Source organism: Perca fluviatilis, chromosome 17 (genome assembly GCF_010015445.1).
Source record: "Perca fluviatilis chromosome 17, GENO_Pfluv_1.0, whole genome shotgun sequence".
NCBI classification, from domain to species: Eukaryota; Metazoa; Chordata; class Actinopteri; order Perciformes; family Percidae; genus Perca; species Perca fluviatilis.
This window is the reverse complement of record NC_053128.1, coordinates 4649467-4668985: the sequence shown is the minus strand read 5'-3', so window position 1 is coordinate 4668985 and position 19519 is coordinate 4649467. Positions and strand designations below refer to the sequence as shown.

Here is a 19519-nt window from a genome sequence, read left to right as displayed (position 1 = left end):
CAAAAGAATGGGAGACGGGATGAGGTATTTTGATTAATGTTATATTTTTGGTAAAATGTAAAACAAAACTTTATTCCAAAAACTCATTGCTAGTCCCTTACTGTCTTATTTGTTTTAAAGAGAGAATTACATGACAGTTTGATATTATTATCTTCACAAGTTCACATACAGTTCAAACATTTATTTAAACAAATTGTGCATTCTTGGGCTCCAGGGTTGCCGTCTCCATCCAGTTACCCACTATACTGGAATCTCTGCTCCTGTCACACAATTAATCAGAGAAATGTTACTGAGCCTGCAGCTCTTTGGCCCTTTTTTCATCCAGAATGAGAGGAGTTGGCAGTGTCCTCCCTTTCAGCAGCTGCTCCAAGCCCTGTGAGAACAAGTGAGATGGAGGTTAAATTACACCACAGTATTTGGACAAAACACTAAAGATGACAGCAGCGTATTTCAATTTTCACAATTTATTTGTTTTTGTTTTTTATTCAAGGAACAACCTGTTCCTGCTCTATAGGTTTCAACCAGTTTAACACTGTAACCCAACAACTAGGTTTGGCCTATCTCCTTTCCAATATCCTTAATGTTTTTATATTAATCTGTGGCCACTTTCATGTCCTCACCTCTCCGAAGTAGGATACCAGTGGTGAAATTTCACATAGTGCTGGATGACTGTCCCCTGCTGATGCACTATGGGGGCAAAAAACATTTTTAGATTTCAAGGATAGATTCAGATGTTTTCCAGTCTATCTAAATACAACACTCACAAGTGCATATGTCCATTAAAAGAGCTATTGGTTGCTGTGATCATTTCTCCTCTCCATAGAGTGTATTTTGTAGACACCTACTTGATTTGATTAAGACGGTGGAAGCCACTTAATAACTTTGGCTCAACTTCAGAATGTATTTTTGCACAGAATGAAGACCATGGATTTTGACGCTCAATTCTTACAGCGTTGTCCATCAGGAAGGGATCTCTTCAAGGCCAGTATGGCCAGGAGGAATCATTACAGCCACCAATAATTCTTCCTTAAATGTCAAGTTAAACAGGCAAATGCATATATTCAGTTCATTCATATATTTTTAAACTCCTACTACTACTACTACTACTACTACTACTACTACTACGAAATCCAAGTAAATCCTACACATATATATATTATTTTCTATTTGTACCATAATGTATTCTGGTATGTACTTATTATTTTGTTTCGTGTCAGCACTGGGAGAGTGTTTATTTAAAATGTGTCTGAATAATCCTATAATGGATGGGCCAATAATAAACCATTCATTCATATAGTATAAAACTTTATTTTAGTAAGATCTGCATTTCCCCCCTCATAGTTTAAGCCACAATGTGTAGAATTTGTATGCAATTACAGCCTTTTTTTAATTTTTCTTATGGCATATGTTTCTTTGTGTTACACTACCACCACATGGCAACAGTAAGAATTATGCTTACTGTTGTGTAGTTGTTTAGTTTATTGATCCTGCAAGGGGAAATTAGATTTTTTCACTCTGTTGTTAGTTATTACACACATTACACACAGGCCCGAAATACACACACGCACAATAATATATATAAATGGATAGATGTCAGAGTGTGTGTGTGTGGGGGGGCGCTGCCCGTTAAACACACCCCAAGCAGTTGGGGGGTTCCAGTGCCTTGCTCAGGGCCACCTTGGCAGTGCCCAGGAGGTTAACTCTCACCTCTCCAGCTACCAGTCCACGATCTGTACAGGGACTTGAACGAGCGACCCTCAGGTTTTCCGAGCCAAGTCCCTACGGACTGAGCTACTGCCAATAGATGCTTGATGTCGTGAAAACGTACTTGGCAAAAATCTGATTCTGACTGATTATAGATCACTATTGCTAAAGTTAAATAAATGCTGTTGTACTTTTAAAAAGCAGTTGTCTGTGATTATTTGTGCATGTGTTATATATAATATAAAACAGCTGGTTAAACAGCTATTATGTAAATATTTGTTTCTGTATTTATTGTTTATTTCATATTAATGTGCAATATGTTTGTTTTATGCATAATCCACCAAGGCAAATTCCTTGTAAGTACTTACTTGGCAATAAACCTTTTTCTGATTCTGATTTCTGATGGCTTTTCCCTTTTTTCAGTCTGTTTTTTCATCCCTTAGGGCCTGTGATCTGATGGTATCCATCTTTGTTGTGTGTTTTGCATTACATTCTGTTCTTAAAAAAAAATCAATAAAATATTGTGTTAAAAAAAAGAAAAGATAATGTGTTAGTGAGCTTTAGAGGTGCTGTTTTAAAACTATAAACAGAACCAGGCTTGCGGTTTCATGTCTTATTGCTAAGCTAGGCTAATTGACTGTTGGCCCCAGCTCCATATTCAGTGTGCAGACATAAGAGTGGCATCTCCTCATCCAACTGTTGGCTTAAAAATGTATTTCCCAAAATGTTAAAACTATTCTTCTAATGTAATAATGTGATGAAATAGGATTTTGTAGCCGTTGGGAATGTATTAAATTAACCTTTCTAATAGACCTTTCTATTTGGGTCTAAGAATAGAGCCAATTTGTGATTGTGGGCTATGTTAATAAAATGTACTTTACTTTCTCACAGTAAACATTATGCCATGAAAAAAATGTATCCAGGGTCAGGGTTTAAGTTCTGACATTATCTGTTACAACAGGGTGTATATAATCAAACTGACCTGGCTGTACGAGGAAGGGTATTCCCATGTTCATCCAACAGCGTGGCTCCTGCAGCCGTGGCCCAGTGGCAGTGTTGAGCCAGCAAAGAGTTTCTGGCTGTGGTTGGGTTGTCTGTGGCTGCTCCGTCTGCATTTTTTAGTGGGGAAAACTCGTCCTCCCTCACAACCTCAAACACAACAAAGTTCCTTCCAAAGACAGATAGTACATACTTGAATTAGCTCTAGAGACACGGTTATGATTTAATGTCATTTTATGTAGAGTAAAACAACAGATGCCAATAGCTGAAGACACAATATAATAATCAACAATACCTTGAGAATGGAAATACATCAAAAACAAATTTTTCCATCTTAATGCCGTTGGGTTTGGTGGGTTTGACTTGATTGCCACACAAGTCCACAAAGGGAACTTTCTTGAACGCAACATGTTGTTTCAGTTGGCCTTTAAATTTCCTGTAAGATAAAAAAAAAATATATATATATATTAGTCTTGGGCCATACATACATACATTCCACAGCTGTGTCCCATTAATCTGGCCTATTTTTTTTTTTAATAATATATGACAGACTAAAGAGTTAATGAAAAGCAAACTTTTGCCCGATGGTGGTGCTACAGAGTAGGTCAGGGATCTGCTGGGGACCATGAATGTCCAAACAATGTATGTCAGACTGTCCAGTTGTAAATGGTTAAACATATATAACATAACACTGGTTTTACACCAAAGGTTATTGCAAACCTAGGTATGGATTGACAATGTCACACCATCTGGCAGAATTTAGTGCTCTGAAGGTGATGATGAAGATGAGTCTAATAGACTACATTTTGTATATTCTTCCTTGATAATGACATTCTGCATGGAAGTTAATGAACGACAAAATAACTGTAGAATATAATTAGGTCTGCGTTTTGAACAGGCACTGTACTAGTATAGCCAATAACATCAGCAATTACTAAATTTGACAGAGAATATTAGAGAGTGGTTAGTAAGTGGTCAGTAAGATAATAGTAATAGTTCACTTTATAATAGTCACAAGCCATACACCAGCTGGTTAGCAAACCATAAGGAAACTCTCTATCACTCTTAAATCTACAATATTACACTATATGCAAACCATACAGCTTGGCATACTCCAGTAACTAAGAAGACAGGGAATTTGTGTGCTTTTAATAGTTATTGGATAACAATAACTCTGTGCCATAACAATATGGCACAGAGAATAAGATAAATTAGGTTTGAAAACACACAATATTTGTTAGTAGTATTCATTCATTGTTGGTTTGGGTCTGCACATGGGATTTGTTGACAATATCAAAAATACAGAATGTCACCAACTTTTTTTAAGTCAGCATAGCAGAGAAATGTTCAGAATCAAATTAATCTCAAGTAGTTTTCAGTGGTCAGTACCACTTCTCCTCCTCAGCCTCAAGTGGCCAAAAGACCAGTTAATGCAGATTTAACTTGACTTATATAGACTTTAGTGGTCCCCTAATACTGTATCTGAAGTCTCTTTTATATAGACCTTAGTGGTCCCCTAATACTGTATCTGAAGTCTCTTTTATATAGACCTTAGTGGTCCCCTAATACTGTATCTGAAGTCTCTTTTATATAGACCTTAGTGGTCCCCTAATACTGTATCTGAAGTCTCTTTTATATAGGCCTTAGTGGTCCCCTAATACTGTATCTGAAGTCTCTTTCCCGAAATTCAGTCTTGGTGTAGAATTAGAGCCACTAGAGCCAGTCCCACAATGAGCTTTCCTTAGTATGTGCCATTTCTGTGTCTGTACCTTTAAATGCTATTGAGGAGGAGAGAGGGGGGTGTGGCCTTGACCAACTGCCACTTGGCTCGTTTGAAAGCCATGATGTCTCTCTCTCATGGGCGGGTCAAATTCTCTGGGAGGGCAAAGCAAAGGGGAGGTAACCTTGAAAGATCGGCCCATCTGAGCTTTCATTTTCTCAAAGGTAGAGCAGGATGCCCAGAGCTCGATTTACACCTATCACCATTTCTAGCCACTGGGTGACCATAGGCAGGCTAGGGGAACTCATATTAATGTTAAAAAACCTCATAAAGTGAAATTTTCATGCCATGGAACCTTTAAGGTCGTATCCTGTTGAACTTTGCAAGTCAATGTGTCGTCTATATACTTCCATGAACTGCCTCTCACCCTCTAGCCTGTAGTGTATTTTACTCAAATCAGTCCGATTTCACTCTGACTCATATGTACTGTGCTGTCAGAGGGATCGTACCAACACCTATGCGACAGTAAAGGCTCTTACTCTGCTACATCCTGCAGGAAAGCCCTGGTAAAGAAGTGATTGCAGATGTTTCCAGCACTGTACACCAACTCCCCTCCAGGTCCTCGGAGCTCAGCGGTCTCTGGTTGGATCTCGCTGTACTCCACCACCTGGGAGACGCCTCGCACCCTGCAAACAGCGCCCACTGGCTCAGCAGGGTACGCCTTCTCCACCACCTGACATGATAGAGATAAAAGGCCAGATGGAAACACACATAACAATTTAGAATTTTTCTCATCCCAGATTTTTATTTTATTTCATTCGACCCTTATGAGATTTATTGTTACTAACCCTATCTTACCTGACACCAACCTCACCCTAACTCCTATGCCTGATTTCGACCCCTATTTCCCATCCCACCCCAAGCAATGAAACAAGACTTGTAGAAAAAGCTAAGCATGGTTGAACCTGATCAGAGCCTGGAGGGCAAAAAAATATGCATGCACAGAAATATACAGTATATGCAGGGTATGAAGGCTGGGATCATTGTTTTATTCACCCACCCCTAAAACCTAACTGGCATCTTTTAAAAGATGTGTTATCATTAGAGGAGTTTTAAATAGATTTTTACTTGGGCCTGTGCAGCACAAACTATCCTTGGGATGTAGACTGACCTTCTCTTAACCTATCATTAAGGGATTAAGGGTAAACCAAGCCACCCAAAAAGTAGATTGAAAGCTCTGCCTTCCGGCATACCACAACAATCCAGCCTACAACCTCCGAAAACAGCACTAATCCGCTTGTCGAACACTCGCATCATTTCATCCACATGAGAGCAAGACCCACAAGATACATGAACGCCTTCCCTTGGGGCAGCAACTCACTCCCAACCTGGATGGAGAAATCAATCGTTTTCTGGCAGAGACTTAAGAGCGGCTGCCTCTCATGCCGATTACTTCACACTTGACTGCAAACAGCCCCAGTGCATGCTGAAGGCCACAGTCTGATGAAAAAACCTTCTCAACCCCCCCCCCCCCCCCCCCCCCCCCGACAACAGAACCATACATCTACAAAAAGGGGAAAAAAAAATGGGCCCCAAAAACCCCCCCCCTCTCCTCCCCCCCCAAAAAAAAACCCCCTGATTAAACAAACAAAACGGTAACAAAGGAACACTCTGGCAGAGTCCAACTTTGTTCTGAGAATACAGACAAAGCTCTCACTCTGGTCGTGTAAGGACCAGATGGCTCATAGCAACGATCCCGGTAACCCATACTCCCACAGGACACAGTCAGACGCTTTCGCCAAATCCACAAAACACATGTAGACTGGATGGGCAAACTCCCATTTGGGTTTACACTGCAGTCTCCCCCACCTTCTGATCCAACTCACCACCAGGTGGTGATCAGTTGACAGCTGTGCTCCTCTCTGCTCTTCTCTTTCCAAGACAAACGGTCACATGATTTGTGATTTTATGTCCCCAAAGTCGATTGCTGATCTTTGGCCTAAGGTGTTTTGGTATCAAGTACACTTACAAATCACCATTTGCTTGAACATGGTGTTTGTTATGGCTAATTCATGACTGGCACAGAAGCTTAATAACAAAGCACCACAACTATATCTAGTTGGTAGCGCTCCACCTCTCCCACTAGCTTTGCTACCCTCCCTGCCAGAGAATGTTCCACTACCCTAAAACCAGTCTTCGATGCCACAGGTCAGCATGCTCTTCTTCCACAGGTAGCTTGACTGTTCCCAAGACATTTACAGCTTCCTTTATACACAACACTTTGTGCCTGCAAAACTGGTGCAAAACAGGTAGAGTGTCAACTCAGACATTATGGGATTAAGTTGATTATGAAGGACAGTCTGACAACTGATCTAAAACATATATAAGTCTGCACCTGATACAATTCATATTTAGGGTCCGAGCACTGCCATCGTCAGTCGAAGAAGGCCCTATTGAAATTACTCCTTTTATTATTTTTCTTAGTCCAAATGAATCACAAATTTGAGGGCCTAAGCATGCTCGAGAACTTCTGAAACTTGGCCACTTATCAGAAATGGTAAAAAGTTAATGGTAAAAGTTCTGATTGGGGTCTGGGGCTTCGGCGTTCCAAATTGGCTCAATAGCCCCCCGTACAAAATGGTAAGGCATTAAATTTCCATGAAACGCCGTTAAACGGGAAGTTTTTGCAATACATCGTATTGATCGCCCCGCACTCTGTGCACTGTCTGATTATCATACAAATGTAGGACCATGTCGACAGGCGTCCCGCCAGTACCGCCACCATAACCGGAGTTGCGAGGGCCCGTTAATATTACAGTAATTAATTCACAATCTGAGGGTGAGTTTTTTTAAGGGTGCTCAAGTTCATCAGCAGGCACAGAGCTGGAGCCCATGTACAGTTAATTCAATTCAATTTTATTTATAGTGTCAAATCACAACAGGAGTTATCTCAGGACACTTTACAGATAGAGTAGGTCTAGACCACACTCTATAATTTACAAAGACCCAACAATTTCCCACGAGCAAGCATTTGGTGCAACAGCGGCGAGGAAAAACTTCCTTTTAGGCAGAAACCTCGACAGACCAAGGCTCTAGGAGATCAGGTTACCCCAAGTGGCTGTAATAACAGTTTATTTAACAGGTCTTTATTCAAATAAGAGAAAGTCTTTTTTTCTCAATATTCATGTTTGCCATAACATAAATTGTTATTATGTTATAGGCTACCTATTTTATATACTTTCCTTCCTTTGCGAGAGCGAGGTGGGAAGATTGATATCATTCTCATGTCTGTGTTTTAAGTACAGAGCTGGAGTCAGAGCAGGTGGACATATCCGAGCAGAAAGACTTGAAGCAGGGGCAAACAGCTAGCCTGGTTCTGTCACAGAACACATCTACCAGCACCTCTAAAGCTCATTAACACATTTTGTTTAATCTGTACACAAACAAAAATGTGAAAAGGATGCCTCCCTGCTCCAGCTTTGTATTTAATGCACAGACATGATGGTAATATTCTCATCTAGCTCTCAGAAGGAAAGCAAATGTTGAGCTCTTCCTTTAAGGGACTCTTTTATATCTACTGAATGATATTACTCTACCTTGGCTCCGCAGTCAGCTCCTTTGCTCACACAGAACCCAATAAACACGGGGTCAGCCATTTTGACCAGGATGTTGTCTACACAGTACACATGCAGGTACTCCACTCCTCTCTTCTTCATGTCCTCCAGCACCTTGTTGTCCACCAACGCCTGGTACAGACCACCATTCCCATCTGACAGAGAGTGGAGAGGTTTTGAAACATGGTGCACTACCTCAAACTATCCTGAACACACATCAGTGGCAATAGGTGAAACCATAGTGGTTTTACTGATAATTGCGTCTGGATCTTTTGTAGGAGCTGATGTGCACCTACCTGGGGCCATGGCTAACTTCCCTTTGCCCTGCAGGATGACCTTTCCATCAAACGTCACTGCTGGGATCATCCTTTGCTCAAACATAACAATGTTTGATGGCTCCAGACCAAAGTAGTTGTTCTCCTTGAAGAACTTCTCAGTGGGTGCCAGAGTGAACTCGCTGGTCATTATGTACCTGAAGAGTTGCAACAGTACAGACAAGGTGTGAAAATCTTAAAATGATTACTCTCTGTAATCTTATTGACATTATCTTAAAATGTCTGCACTGCATCAACAATGGATCACATGACTACTTGTATGTGAAAGTGGTCACTCGTAGTAACAAATCCACAAATAATTAATTAACCAACTCTGCAGTTCCCTTTAGCTCCACATAGCTTTAAACATCAGCTCACTGTTGGCAAATAATGTTTTGGTTTAGTCTCACTGCTGTCATCAACTTTTTTACCAGCAGCAGGCAGCCGTTTTCAGCAAAAAAAAACAACCGATAAATTCACTGTCCAGCACCAAACAGCAGACAGACAATTAGCAACTAGCTGGTAAACATACAGCATGTCTGTCCTCCAAAGGCAGAGAGCAGTAACTACAAAAAAGCTGAAGTTGAAGGAAAGGGTTTGAAGTTTTCAGGCTGACTGGAAACTGTAACAGATGGATGTATACCTTCATTTTATTGTTAGCGGAGATTGCAGTTCCTGCTACTCTGCTAAGCTACACTTTAGCATGACTAGTTTAGCTGTTTATTCTTTGACTGTAGCCACTACCTTATTTATTTCAATTACAGTAGTACAATTATCTTTAGCCACAGCTAGCAATGGTTATCTCATCAGTAAGCTTTAACTCAATTTGGCTCTCTTGTTTTAACTATTCATTATTGTTTTTTCTTTGAAATTATACATGTCTATGCCATTAAATAACAAATGCCAACAAGTCTGGTTAACTACATTTTGTATGTAGCCTAGTTACTGTATTTTGGCTTTGTTTTGGCTAATATTAAGAGCTAAATCTTTTCTTTAAAAATAAACCTAAAACAGAGCTAAAAGGAGAGTTTATATTGGCCTTACGCGTAATGCCAGGTGAATAGAAACACAACATCAAGTGAATGCTAATGTTGCTCCGTGTCTGCTGGATGTGTAAATAAGCAACATGTTCGCCATGACAATATAACGTGTAAATATATAATTTATATTAATATATTATTGGTTTACAGCTTGTTTCTGCTGCTCCCAGAAGTTTTCATAGTACATTGTACTGTAATGTCTCAGAGTTTTGTTTAATATACCCCGTGTAAGCAAAAGCCTACACATGGTCATAGTAGTGGAGAAAAATCCATCGTATAATCTTACCATGGAACGATGCATTTTGAGCCATACTTTCTGTCGGCCAGCTCCTGGATTTTGTGAATGCGCTCTGTCTGGATTTGATACAAGGTTTTGCCGCTTGGTAGCCCAACGTTATACATCCCTTTGGGATACTGTACACCAAGGCGGGTCCCCTGACCACCAGCCAAGAGCAGGATTCCAACTCGATTCTCTGAGATTTGCAACAGCCCTGTCAAAATAGAGTGGTAAAATAGAGTGGTAACATAATCAACAGCTGCAAGGCCTTTAAACTTTACAACTGGCATACCTACTGTAGCACAGTACCTTTTGTCATTCTGTATAAGTGAAAACTTTCATAAAACTTTACAAGCTGGCCTTTAACGTTGTTAACTTGTTACTGCTTTTATAATGCTGTGGTAGAGTTTTTTAGTAGTAGGAGATTACCAGTGATTTTGAGTGTTTTAGATCAGTGGTTCCAACCTTTTTGGTTCTAGGTTAAAGGAGTTTATTTATGATCTTTTTCTGTTATAACTGACTGTCAACTGGATAATAAAAGAAAGTTCTGTGGCATTCATTGTTTGTGTTTGTTCATGTTTCACAAAGAGTTTAACCTGAGCCAGACAGGCAACAAAGATAGAAATCATATCACATCCAAACAGGGATAGTAGTATACAGTTGTTAAAACATAATAAAATATATGACACACTGGTATTGGATCGGTACTCGGTATCGCATCAGGAAGCAAAAAATGGTATCGGGCCATCTCTAGTAGCAATACAGCCTACATACCACCAGTCAGCTGTAGCACCCAGTGACTTTAGAGTAAGGGTGACATTGCTGTGCTGCATAGATATGCGTATTTTTTTATTTATTTATTTATTTATTTTTTTTTTTTATTTAGGTTTATTTAACAGGGACAATGCACACTAATAATACATAAAGAAAATGTACAGTGTGCCAGAATTAGCCAAAAGGCTACTTTACATCTGCTGTCCCTGGACAGATTGTACGATGTCACACCTACAAAGATAAGAGGATATTATAAAAGTACATATAAGTTTAGTCCAGTACAAGTAAAATTGACTATCAATGTTAAAAGAAATAATCAAGCATATAAACAAATCAACACCAACACATACACAAGCCACACTGTCAGCCCAACAACCTCATAGGCATAGCACAATTGACACAAACACAGCAGAGATAGCAGCAAGATTTTGTAACTACATGTAATGTTGACAGTCCTGATTACCTGTTAGCCACTTCCTTAAGTTACATTTAAAAGAAACATAAGTTTTAAAATTCCTAATGTGAGTAGGAATGAGGTTCCATTCACGAGCAGCCCTTACTGAAAAAGCTGTTTGACCGAATACACTTTTCCTCAGCAGAACAATGCAGTCACCTCTTGCTGCACTCCTTGTAGGTCTGTGAACATTTGGAACTGCGTTTACAAACTGGCTCAATACATGTGGAGCCAGTCCATGTAGCGTTAACGCCGTATTGCACACCAGCCAAGTTTAATGTTACTGTATATTGCCTGTCATACTGATGTAGGTTACATTGTTTTAAGAGACTTTATGTGGGGTATGTGTTTCATCCTCCCATCCTCTTCATCCTTCTGTTCTCAGGGTGTTACGGTGGGTTGTAACTAGTCGGTGTTCTCCTCTCCTCTTTCACTCTCCACTGTAGCTATGCTTTTCGCTTCTGTTGGCAGCAGCACTGAAACAGCGCTGTGGAGATAGGCCTGGCTACGCAAAACTACGGCAGCAGTGGCAGCAGGTAAAGCCTGACAGGCATTGCCCATCACCTTCCGCTCTCTGTTGCCATTCTCAAACTGTCTTCGCTATGAGAAACAACAACAAACTTCGAGCTAGTAAGCCACAGGCTAAAAAATGTGAAAAGGGTTTTTGATTGTGCAATAAAGGCCGACCTACTTGGTTCTTTCGGTGAAGAATATGTTTACAGCATTTACTATCTAACTGGGACGTTTTGGGACAGATTTGGCAGGAATTGTACACATGGCGATACGCTGGTAAGAGCAAATTATGTTCAACCGTGTATCCAGTGTATCCAGCTAATTTAAATAGATCACATTACTGTAATGTGTGAACAGTAAACTTAATTTTTTATGTGCAGTTTTCTTTTGCGGTGTGCAAATGTTCCACCAAAAGCCACATCTATCCTAGAATGTATCTGTGGTGTAGCCAGACCTTACTCTTGCTGTGGAGATAGGTTTGGCAATGCAAAACTAGTGTACAGTAATCTGCCTGCCGCGCACTGAGCTCGCATTTTTTCATTTAATTTATTAGGATCCCCATTAGCTGTAGCCGAAGCAACAGCTATTCGTCCTGAGGTCCACAACATTTTGTGTCACGGACGGTGCCCAGTGATTTTAAGCGGACATTGCTGGGCTGTGCATTGACATTATATTTATACATACGCCGCATTGGCTTCATCGCTGCTGCTAGACCCTCATGAGGGGAGTGTGTGATTTAGTGTTGTGTTGTGTCTAGCACCAATTATAGCCTAACCAATGTAGATTCGGATTAACTGGAGGCACAACTTTTTCTATGTAGATCATAAACCACTGAAAATAAAAACATTGATATTGGTTAAGAAATGTTAACGTTATAGTGCTTCTTTTTTTTTTTTTTATCCTGAGGGATCGCAGCTCCTCTGTTTATTTGTTCACAGGTAACTCTTGTCCGGTTCACTGGGTGCTACCACCAACTGGTGGTGGTATGCAGGCTGTTTTGCTACTGAGGCATCGTGCTTAACAGACTGTAAAAATAATGGACGTAGCTTCCGAGCCTGAAAAGTAAAGTCGGGGAAGTGCCTTAAACCTGCTTTTTATCTTATTTCCAGCAGGGGCGTCTCAACTGGTTGCAAAAAACTATCCTTCTGTCTCCCCATACTGTCCAAAATGTAAGTCTGCTGAGGGCACCCTGGGTCACCTCTTTTGGTCTTGCCCTAAGCTTAACAGATATTGGTCAGATATCTCTGCCTGCCTCTCCATTGTTTATGACTGTGACATTGTACTAGACCCGTGCACTGCGGTTTTCGGCAGGACCAGTCATCTAAAATTGTGGCACCACCTACATCGCAAGACTATTCAATATGGCATGATTATTGCCAAATGGAATATTTTGACATTGTGGAAAAGCGAGGATGTCCCCTCTTTTAAGACCTGGCTTGCAGAGATGTCCAACTTGCTACATATGGAGAAAGTACGATATAATGTCTCCCTCAACTCGGTAACCTTTGACGAAACCTGGCATCCGTTTTTATCTTATCTATCAAGAATGTCTTAAAATGCTTGATTTTACCTTGGTGACTGTGTCAACTGGTTTTACTGTTTCTCAGAAGAGCATCATTTCTTTCTTTTACTTCATTTCTTTTATTTGATCCTGTGTTTGTACATGTATGATGTATGCATACTTTGTTACAATATCTTCTTTTTCATTTAGCTATCTAATTGTTAGTCTATTGTTATTGTCTGTTTTTTGCTTGTCTATGGGTGGGTTCCTTTGTTATGTTCTGCTGTGCTTTTTCTTGAATGTTAAACAGAAAAGCTATAAATAAAATATATTAAAAAAATAAATTAAAAAAAACTGGTTGCAAAAAGAAATTTCTATAGAAGTCTATGAGAAAATGACCCTACCTTTCACTTGATTTATTACCTAAATAAACATTTTCATGAGTTTATGGCCTCAATAGCTACTGTCAAGTCTTCTTTAATACAGCATTATGTTCATTTAGCAAATTATGTTCCCATTTATTTTATTTTATTTGAATGGACGATAAAGCAGGGGATGATTTAGGGGCGTGGCTACACGCCAACCTGTCAATCATGACAGACGCTTAGCAATGGTATCCATGGCACTGTGTAAATTAAAATAACCGCAAACAGGGTAACCTCTAGCTCACCCAGTAGAGTGTGCGCTCCATGTAGGTTGAGTCCTTGGCAGCGGCCCGGGTTCGGATGCAACCCGCGGCCCTTTGCTGCGTGTCGTCCACCATCTCTTTCCCCTTTCCTGTCCTTAAGCTATCCTGTCAATTAAAGGCCATTAAAGCCAACAAAAAAAATCAAATTGCCGCAAACTTGTTTTTGTGTGTTGTTAATTTTTTTGTCTTAAACATTGATAATAGTTAATTGGAACATTTGGTTGCCTAGAAATGTCTTGTTCATGCCAACCAAGCTAGCTAGCTAGCTACCACTAGCATTAGCTGGTATCTTAAGGTAAAGTTTGCCGATTTTCCGTACTGCTGTACATGTAGATGAATGGCGGCAGTACCCGGAGGTCCATGTTTACCCGCCTGTAAATCTCCACTATATGACTCGCCTCAGATGGGTTGAAAATCAGCAACGTTCCCCCTTAAGCGTTTAGCTTAGCACGGCGCCATTGCAACCATAGACAACCATAGACAACCAGGCCCCCAGGAAGGGGACTTTGATGCAAATTGAACAAATCGGCTTAACAGTGGAATTGCAATTCCTGGGCCATCACGTCATGCCCTCTGGCCCCCCCCAAAAAAACAGAGACACATCTGTAAATCAGTGGATACAGTTTTTGAGGGGCGTCCCAACCCCCGCAAAATGACATGTTTTACCATTATCAGAATTTGATCCATTCGGTCTGATAACATTTGTAAAGTCTAATAGAGCTGCATGCTTAAACCATTTAATCACCATTCAAGATAGTGTTACGGCTGGCGTCTATAATAATAATAATAATAAATTGAATTTATATAGCGCTTTTCATGGACTCAAAGTCTATGTCCTCATGTGTTGGATGTTCTAATGATCTAATGGAGTATGATTTGAGATGCAAAGCAGGCTGTACCATCCCATGCGCTGCTGATTGGATGGACCAGGAAAGTCCCGCCCAGTTCCTGGAGGCGCCGGCCAATCAAGAGGAGACAATCAAGTCTGCCAGACCAGACTTTGTGAAGACATTGTTTGAGAGTATGAGGAAGTGAAGATCTTAACAACATGCTATCCTTCCTGCACTTAGTTTGATTTATGTTGTATTAGTCACACTAGGTTAAGGGGTGCTGTGAGTTCTGTATTGTGTTTAATTAAGTATTTAAGTTAGAGAGGTGTTTTGTTTATTCCTTTTGTTTTCATTTAGATTTAGGATTAGTTTTCCTTTTGAGGATTTTTCTTTGGTTGTATGTCTGTTTTTGTTTGCCACAGCACCCATCGGCCCACGTATCCTTCTTTTTTGAGCACTGTTTGTCATAATTTGCCTGATCCCAGAAATAAATATCCTTTTAATACCAATTACACCTGGTTTTGTCTATGTCCTGATACCCCTAGCCACAGGACGTAACAATAGTGTAGCGCTAAACAGGAAGTAGCCGGCTCAGCCGGTGGAGGTCTGTAGTGTGCCTGCTCTATGATCCGCAGTGCTTATCATGTGTATAGCAGATTGTAGAAAAAGTCACTGTAAAAAAACAATTGAGAGGCCTGGGCCATGCTCAGGCCGACAAAAGGTAGCCACATGTGTTTTTAAAAAGGTCCCATGCCATGAAAATGTCACTTTATGAGTTGGTTTTTTTACATTAATGAGTTCCCCCAGCCTGCCTATGGTCCCCCAATGGCTAGAAATGGTGATAGGTGTAAACCGAGCCCTGGGTATCCTGCTCTGTCTTTGAGAAAATGAAAGCTCAGATGGGCCGATCTGGAATCTTCTCCTTATGAGGTCATAAGGAGCAAGGTTACCTCCCCTTTCTCTGCTTTGCCCGCCCAGAGAATTTGGCCCACCCATGAGAGAGAGAGACATCATGGCTTTCAAACGAGCAAAGTGGCAGTTGGTCAAGGCCACACCAACACCCTCCACCTTGCCCCCCCCCCTCTCTCCTCCTCAATAGCTACAGACAGAAATGGCACATCCTAAGGAAAGCTCATTGTGGGACTGGCTCTAGTGGCTGTAATTCTGCACCAAGGCTGAATTTCGGGAAAGAGACTTCAGATACAGTATTAGGGGACCACTAAGGTCTATATAAAAGAGACTTCAGATACAGTATTAGGGGACCACTAAGGCCTATATAAAAGAGACTTCAGATACAGTATTAGGGGACCACTAAGGTCTATATAAAAGAGACTTCAGATACAGTATTAGGGGACCACTAAGGTCTATATAAAAGAGACTTCAGATACAGTATTAGGGGACCACTAAGGTCTATATAAAAGAGACTTCAGATACAGTATTAGGGGACCACTAAGGTGCTATATAAAAGAGACTTCAGATACAGTATGGAAGCCACTAAGGTCTATATAAAAGAGACTTCAGATACAGTATTAGGGGACCACTAAGGTCTATATAAAAGAGACTTCAGATACAGTATTAGGGGACCACGTACGGTCTATATAAAGAGACTTCAGATACAGTATTAGGGGACCACTAAGGTCTATATAAAAGAGACTTCAGATACAGTATTAGGGGACCACTAAGGTCTATATAAAAGAGAGACTTCAGATACAGTATTAGAGGACCACTAAGGTCTAATAAAAGAGACTTCAGATACAGTATTAGGGGACCACTAAGGTCTATATAAAAGAGACTTCAGATACAGTATTAGAGGACCACTAAGGTCTATATAAAAGAGACTTCAGATACAGTATTAGGGGACCACTAAGGCCTATATAAAAGAGACTTCAGATACAGTATTAGAGGACCACTAAGGTCTATATAAAAGAGACTTCAGATACAGTATTAGGGGACCACTAAGGTCTATATAAAAGAGACTTCAGATACAGTATTAGGGGACCACTAAGGTCTATATAAAAGAGACTTCAGATACAGTATTAGGGGACCACTAAGGTCTATATAAAAGAGACTTCAGATACAGTATTAGAGGACCACTAAGGTCTATATAAAAGAGACTTCAGATACAGTATTAGGGGACCACTAAGGTCTATATAAAAGAGACTTCAGATACAGTATTAGAGGACCACTAAGGTCTATATAAAAGAGACTTCAGATACAGTATTAGGGGACCACTAAGGCCTATATAAAAGAGACTTCAGATACAGTATTAGAGGACCACTAAGGTCTATATAAAAGAGACTTCAGATACAGTATTAGGGGACCACTAAGGTCTATATAAAAGAGACTTCAGATACAGTATTAGGGGACCACTAAGGTCTATATAAAAGAGACTTCAGATACAGTATTAGGGGACCACTAAGGCCTATATAAAAGAGACTTCAGATACAGTATTAGGGGACACTCTCCACACACATTTGCAAATAGTTTTGCTCTAAGGTGTAATATCCACTGGGTACAGGAAGATAAGTCTCTCCCCCTTTCAAATTCGTTTGATCTTATTTTATCTATACGTCTCGGATCAGCCCCTATTTTATACAATGAAGAAACATCTGTTTTATACATGGTTTAGTAGGCTAGCTACTATTCTTTCTGGGACAATCATTATGATCAACGTAATTATTTTCTGGATTATGTATTACCTAGTCCCTACAATTATGTAGAAATGCAGGACATGGGACCCCCAGACCCCCGATTTTGTGTCCTCCCGGGCCCCCACACTTCTTAAACCAAAGTGACACCCTTGGATTTGCTACAATAACGCAAAATAGGCCAGTATAAAAAACTTGCAGTGAGAGCATTACAAGTTACCGTAAGACCTCTAAAAACATTCACCTTCATTTTCCCACTCCGCAAGAGAGTCTTTGTCACTTTTCCTCACGCTGCCGATGGACTCTGGGGGAACCGGCTCCATGTGTTGATCCAAGCTGGCAGACGGGGAGGCTGCAGACCTCGCAGCCCCTTCACAGTGGTCCTTAAGTCCCTTTAGATCCAGCTGAGACAACTCTTGGAGGAAACGGTCTCTCTCCACCTCACACAGCTCCGGCCAAAACTGCAGGACGTGAGACTGTCCTGCACTCTCTAAACTCTGCTTCACTTGCTCCAAGGATAGCATGTTGTGTCTCGGTAACAGAGCAAACCGTGGAGTAGAACATTAAAAAATACTCCAACATCCAACTTCCTTCTCTCAACTGTAGCTGTAGAAGCTGTGTGGTAGTTCGGAGGAAATGACTGTCTCGTGACTGCAGCTCTCGAACCCAAACACGGATCCTGTGGTAAATAAGGCCTGTAGAACAGGATATGCCGGTGCTGCCCGAATAAAGGCGTGTTTATGCTGCTTCAGGTTTACAGAAGCGGCTACAAAACATGTTTGAAATAGCTTTCTGTAAACCGACGTCTGGACGACTTCCTCGCAAGCCACGAGACCGGAGGCTACAAGTCCGAGGGAAAAGCTGTGCTGACTCAGCGTCTCTTTAGCTGGCTGTAGCCTACCCTACTGCACAACAAGTATCAGCACCTACTACAAAATTAGACATTGTAGGATTTAATTCTAAAATGTGACCGATGTGACCGATGACCGATGACTTAATCTGACTCCAATTCTATGGTCACTGAATAGTGTTCGTTTACTCAGAGAAAAAAGACTCAGGATTCAAAATAAAACTCAAGGTTCGTCCAGTTAAAGTTAATAACAAGCTTTAGTGAATGATATTGCAAAATACAATAAACGTGTGCACAAGGATCAGACAAAATAGCCCATCGCTAAAACCTAGCAAACAGAGTTTTCCCCGGCATCTAGAACCCTCACTTTTTATCCATCATCTCTGCTTCATCCGTGGTGCTGTTATCAGTTGGACGTAGTCCCGGTCTTCTGGCTCCAGCCGGCTCTAACACACCGTATGAAAACATGACCTTGACTTCTCTCAGTCTCAGCTCAAAAGAGACAAGTGGCTATTGTTGGATATGAACATCTGTACGTTTTTAATCTCCTGCAAACTTAAGGAGTTTTCATGAGAGCCAGGTCATTTTCATACTTTGTGTCACAAATCAGGCGCTTACAAAACACTGACCATTGTTGTCTCACCCTTCATCTGGGAAAGGAATCCTCCTTTTGTTTCAAGTTATTAATTAATTATCTTTTTCGAGCAACTGCTGCATCTTCAATTTTAATAATGTCTTATCCTTTCCCAAGACCAGATGGCTTCCTCATGGCCCAGAAGAACAGGGAGAGAGAATGTCAGGTCATGAAATCTGAGGTCTTACATTATATTCTTAACAAAATAATCCTACACCATCAGATAAGGAAAGTAACACAGTAGCCCTACCCCTTTTTATATTTAATTTTTAAACTATATATTTGCACTCTAGGCTACTATTAAAGGTCCTATGACATGCTGCTTTTTGGATGCTTTTATATAGGCCTTAGTGGTCCCCTAATACTGTATCTGAAGTCTCTTTTATATAGGCCTTAGTGGTCCCCTAATACTGTATCTGAAGTCTCTTCTATATAGGCCTTAGTGGTCCCCTAATACTGTATCTGAAGTCTCTTCTATATAGGCCTTAGTGGTCCCCTAATACTGTATCTGAAGTCTCTTCTATATAGGCCTTAGTGGTCCCCTAATACTGTATCTGAAGTCTCTTCTATATAGGCCTTAGTGGTCCCCTAATACTGTATCTGAAGTCTCTTCTATATAGGCCTTAGTGGTCCCCTAATACTGTATCTGAAGTCTCTTTTATATAGGCCTTAGGGGGTCCCCTAATACTGTATCTGAAGTCTCTTCTATATAGGCCTTAGTGGTCCCCTAATACTGTATCTGAAGTCTCTTCTATATAGGCCTTAGTGGTCCCATAATACTGTATCTGAAGTCACTTCTATATAGGCCTTAGTGGTCCCATAATACTGTATCTGAAGTCTCTTTTATATAGGCCTTAGTGGTCCCCTAATACTGTATCTGAAGTCTCTTTTATATAGGCCTTAGTGGTCCCCTAATACTGTATCTGAAGTCTCTTTTTATATAGGCCTTAGTGGTCCCC

At 40.6% G+C, this 19519-nt stretch overlaps 1 protein-coding gene across 1 annotated transcript; it reads right to left on the bottom strand.

The window, feature by feature from the left end:
* Positions 1 to 25: 25 nt before the first annotated feature.
* On the bottom strand, positions 26 to 18334 carry uap1l1 (UDP-N-acetylglucosamine pyrophosphorylase 1, like 1). The gene is made up of 9 exons (XM_039779797.1): positions 17321 to 18334; positions 9678 to 9882; positions 8334 to 8509; positions 8020 to 8192; positions 4963 to 5156; positions 2999 to 3139; positions 2687 to 2872; positions 621 to 687; positions 26 to 373 (listed from the first exon to the last, which is right to left on the bottom strand). Exons 1-9 carry the CDS (start codon positions 17598 to 17600, stop codon positions 287 to 289), a joined length of 1509 nt encoding a protein of 502 aa, XP_039635731.1. The 5' UTR covers positions 17601 to 18334; the 3' UTR covers positions 26 to 286.
* Between the last annotated feature and the right edge of the window lie 1185 nt (positions 18335 to 19519).

Coding starts and splice junctions, on each gene's coding strand:
- uap1l1 (XM_039779797.1), bottom strand. CDS start 17,600: ATGCTATCCTTGGAGCAAGTGAAGCAGAGTTTAGAGAGTGCAGGACAG. Junction 8,193..8,333: donor GAAGTTAGCCATGGCCCCAG/GTAGGTGCACAT, acceptor ACTCTCTGTCAG/ATGGGAATGGTGGTCTGTAC. Junction 5,157..8,019: donor GAGCTGACTGCGGAGCCAAG/GTAGAGTAATAT, acceptor CTATCATGTCAG/GTGGTGGAGAAGGCGTACCC.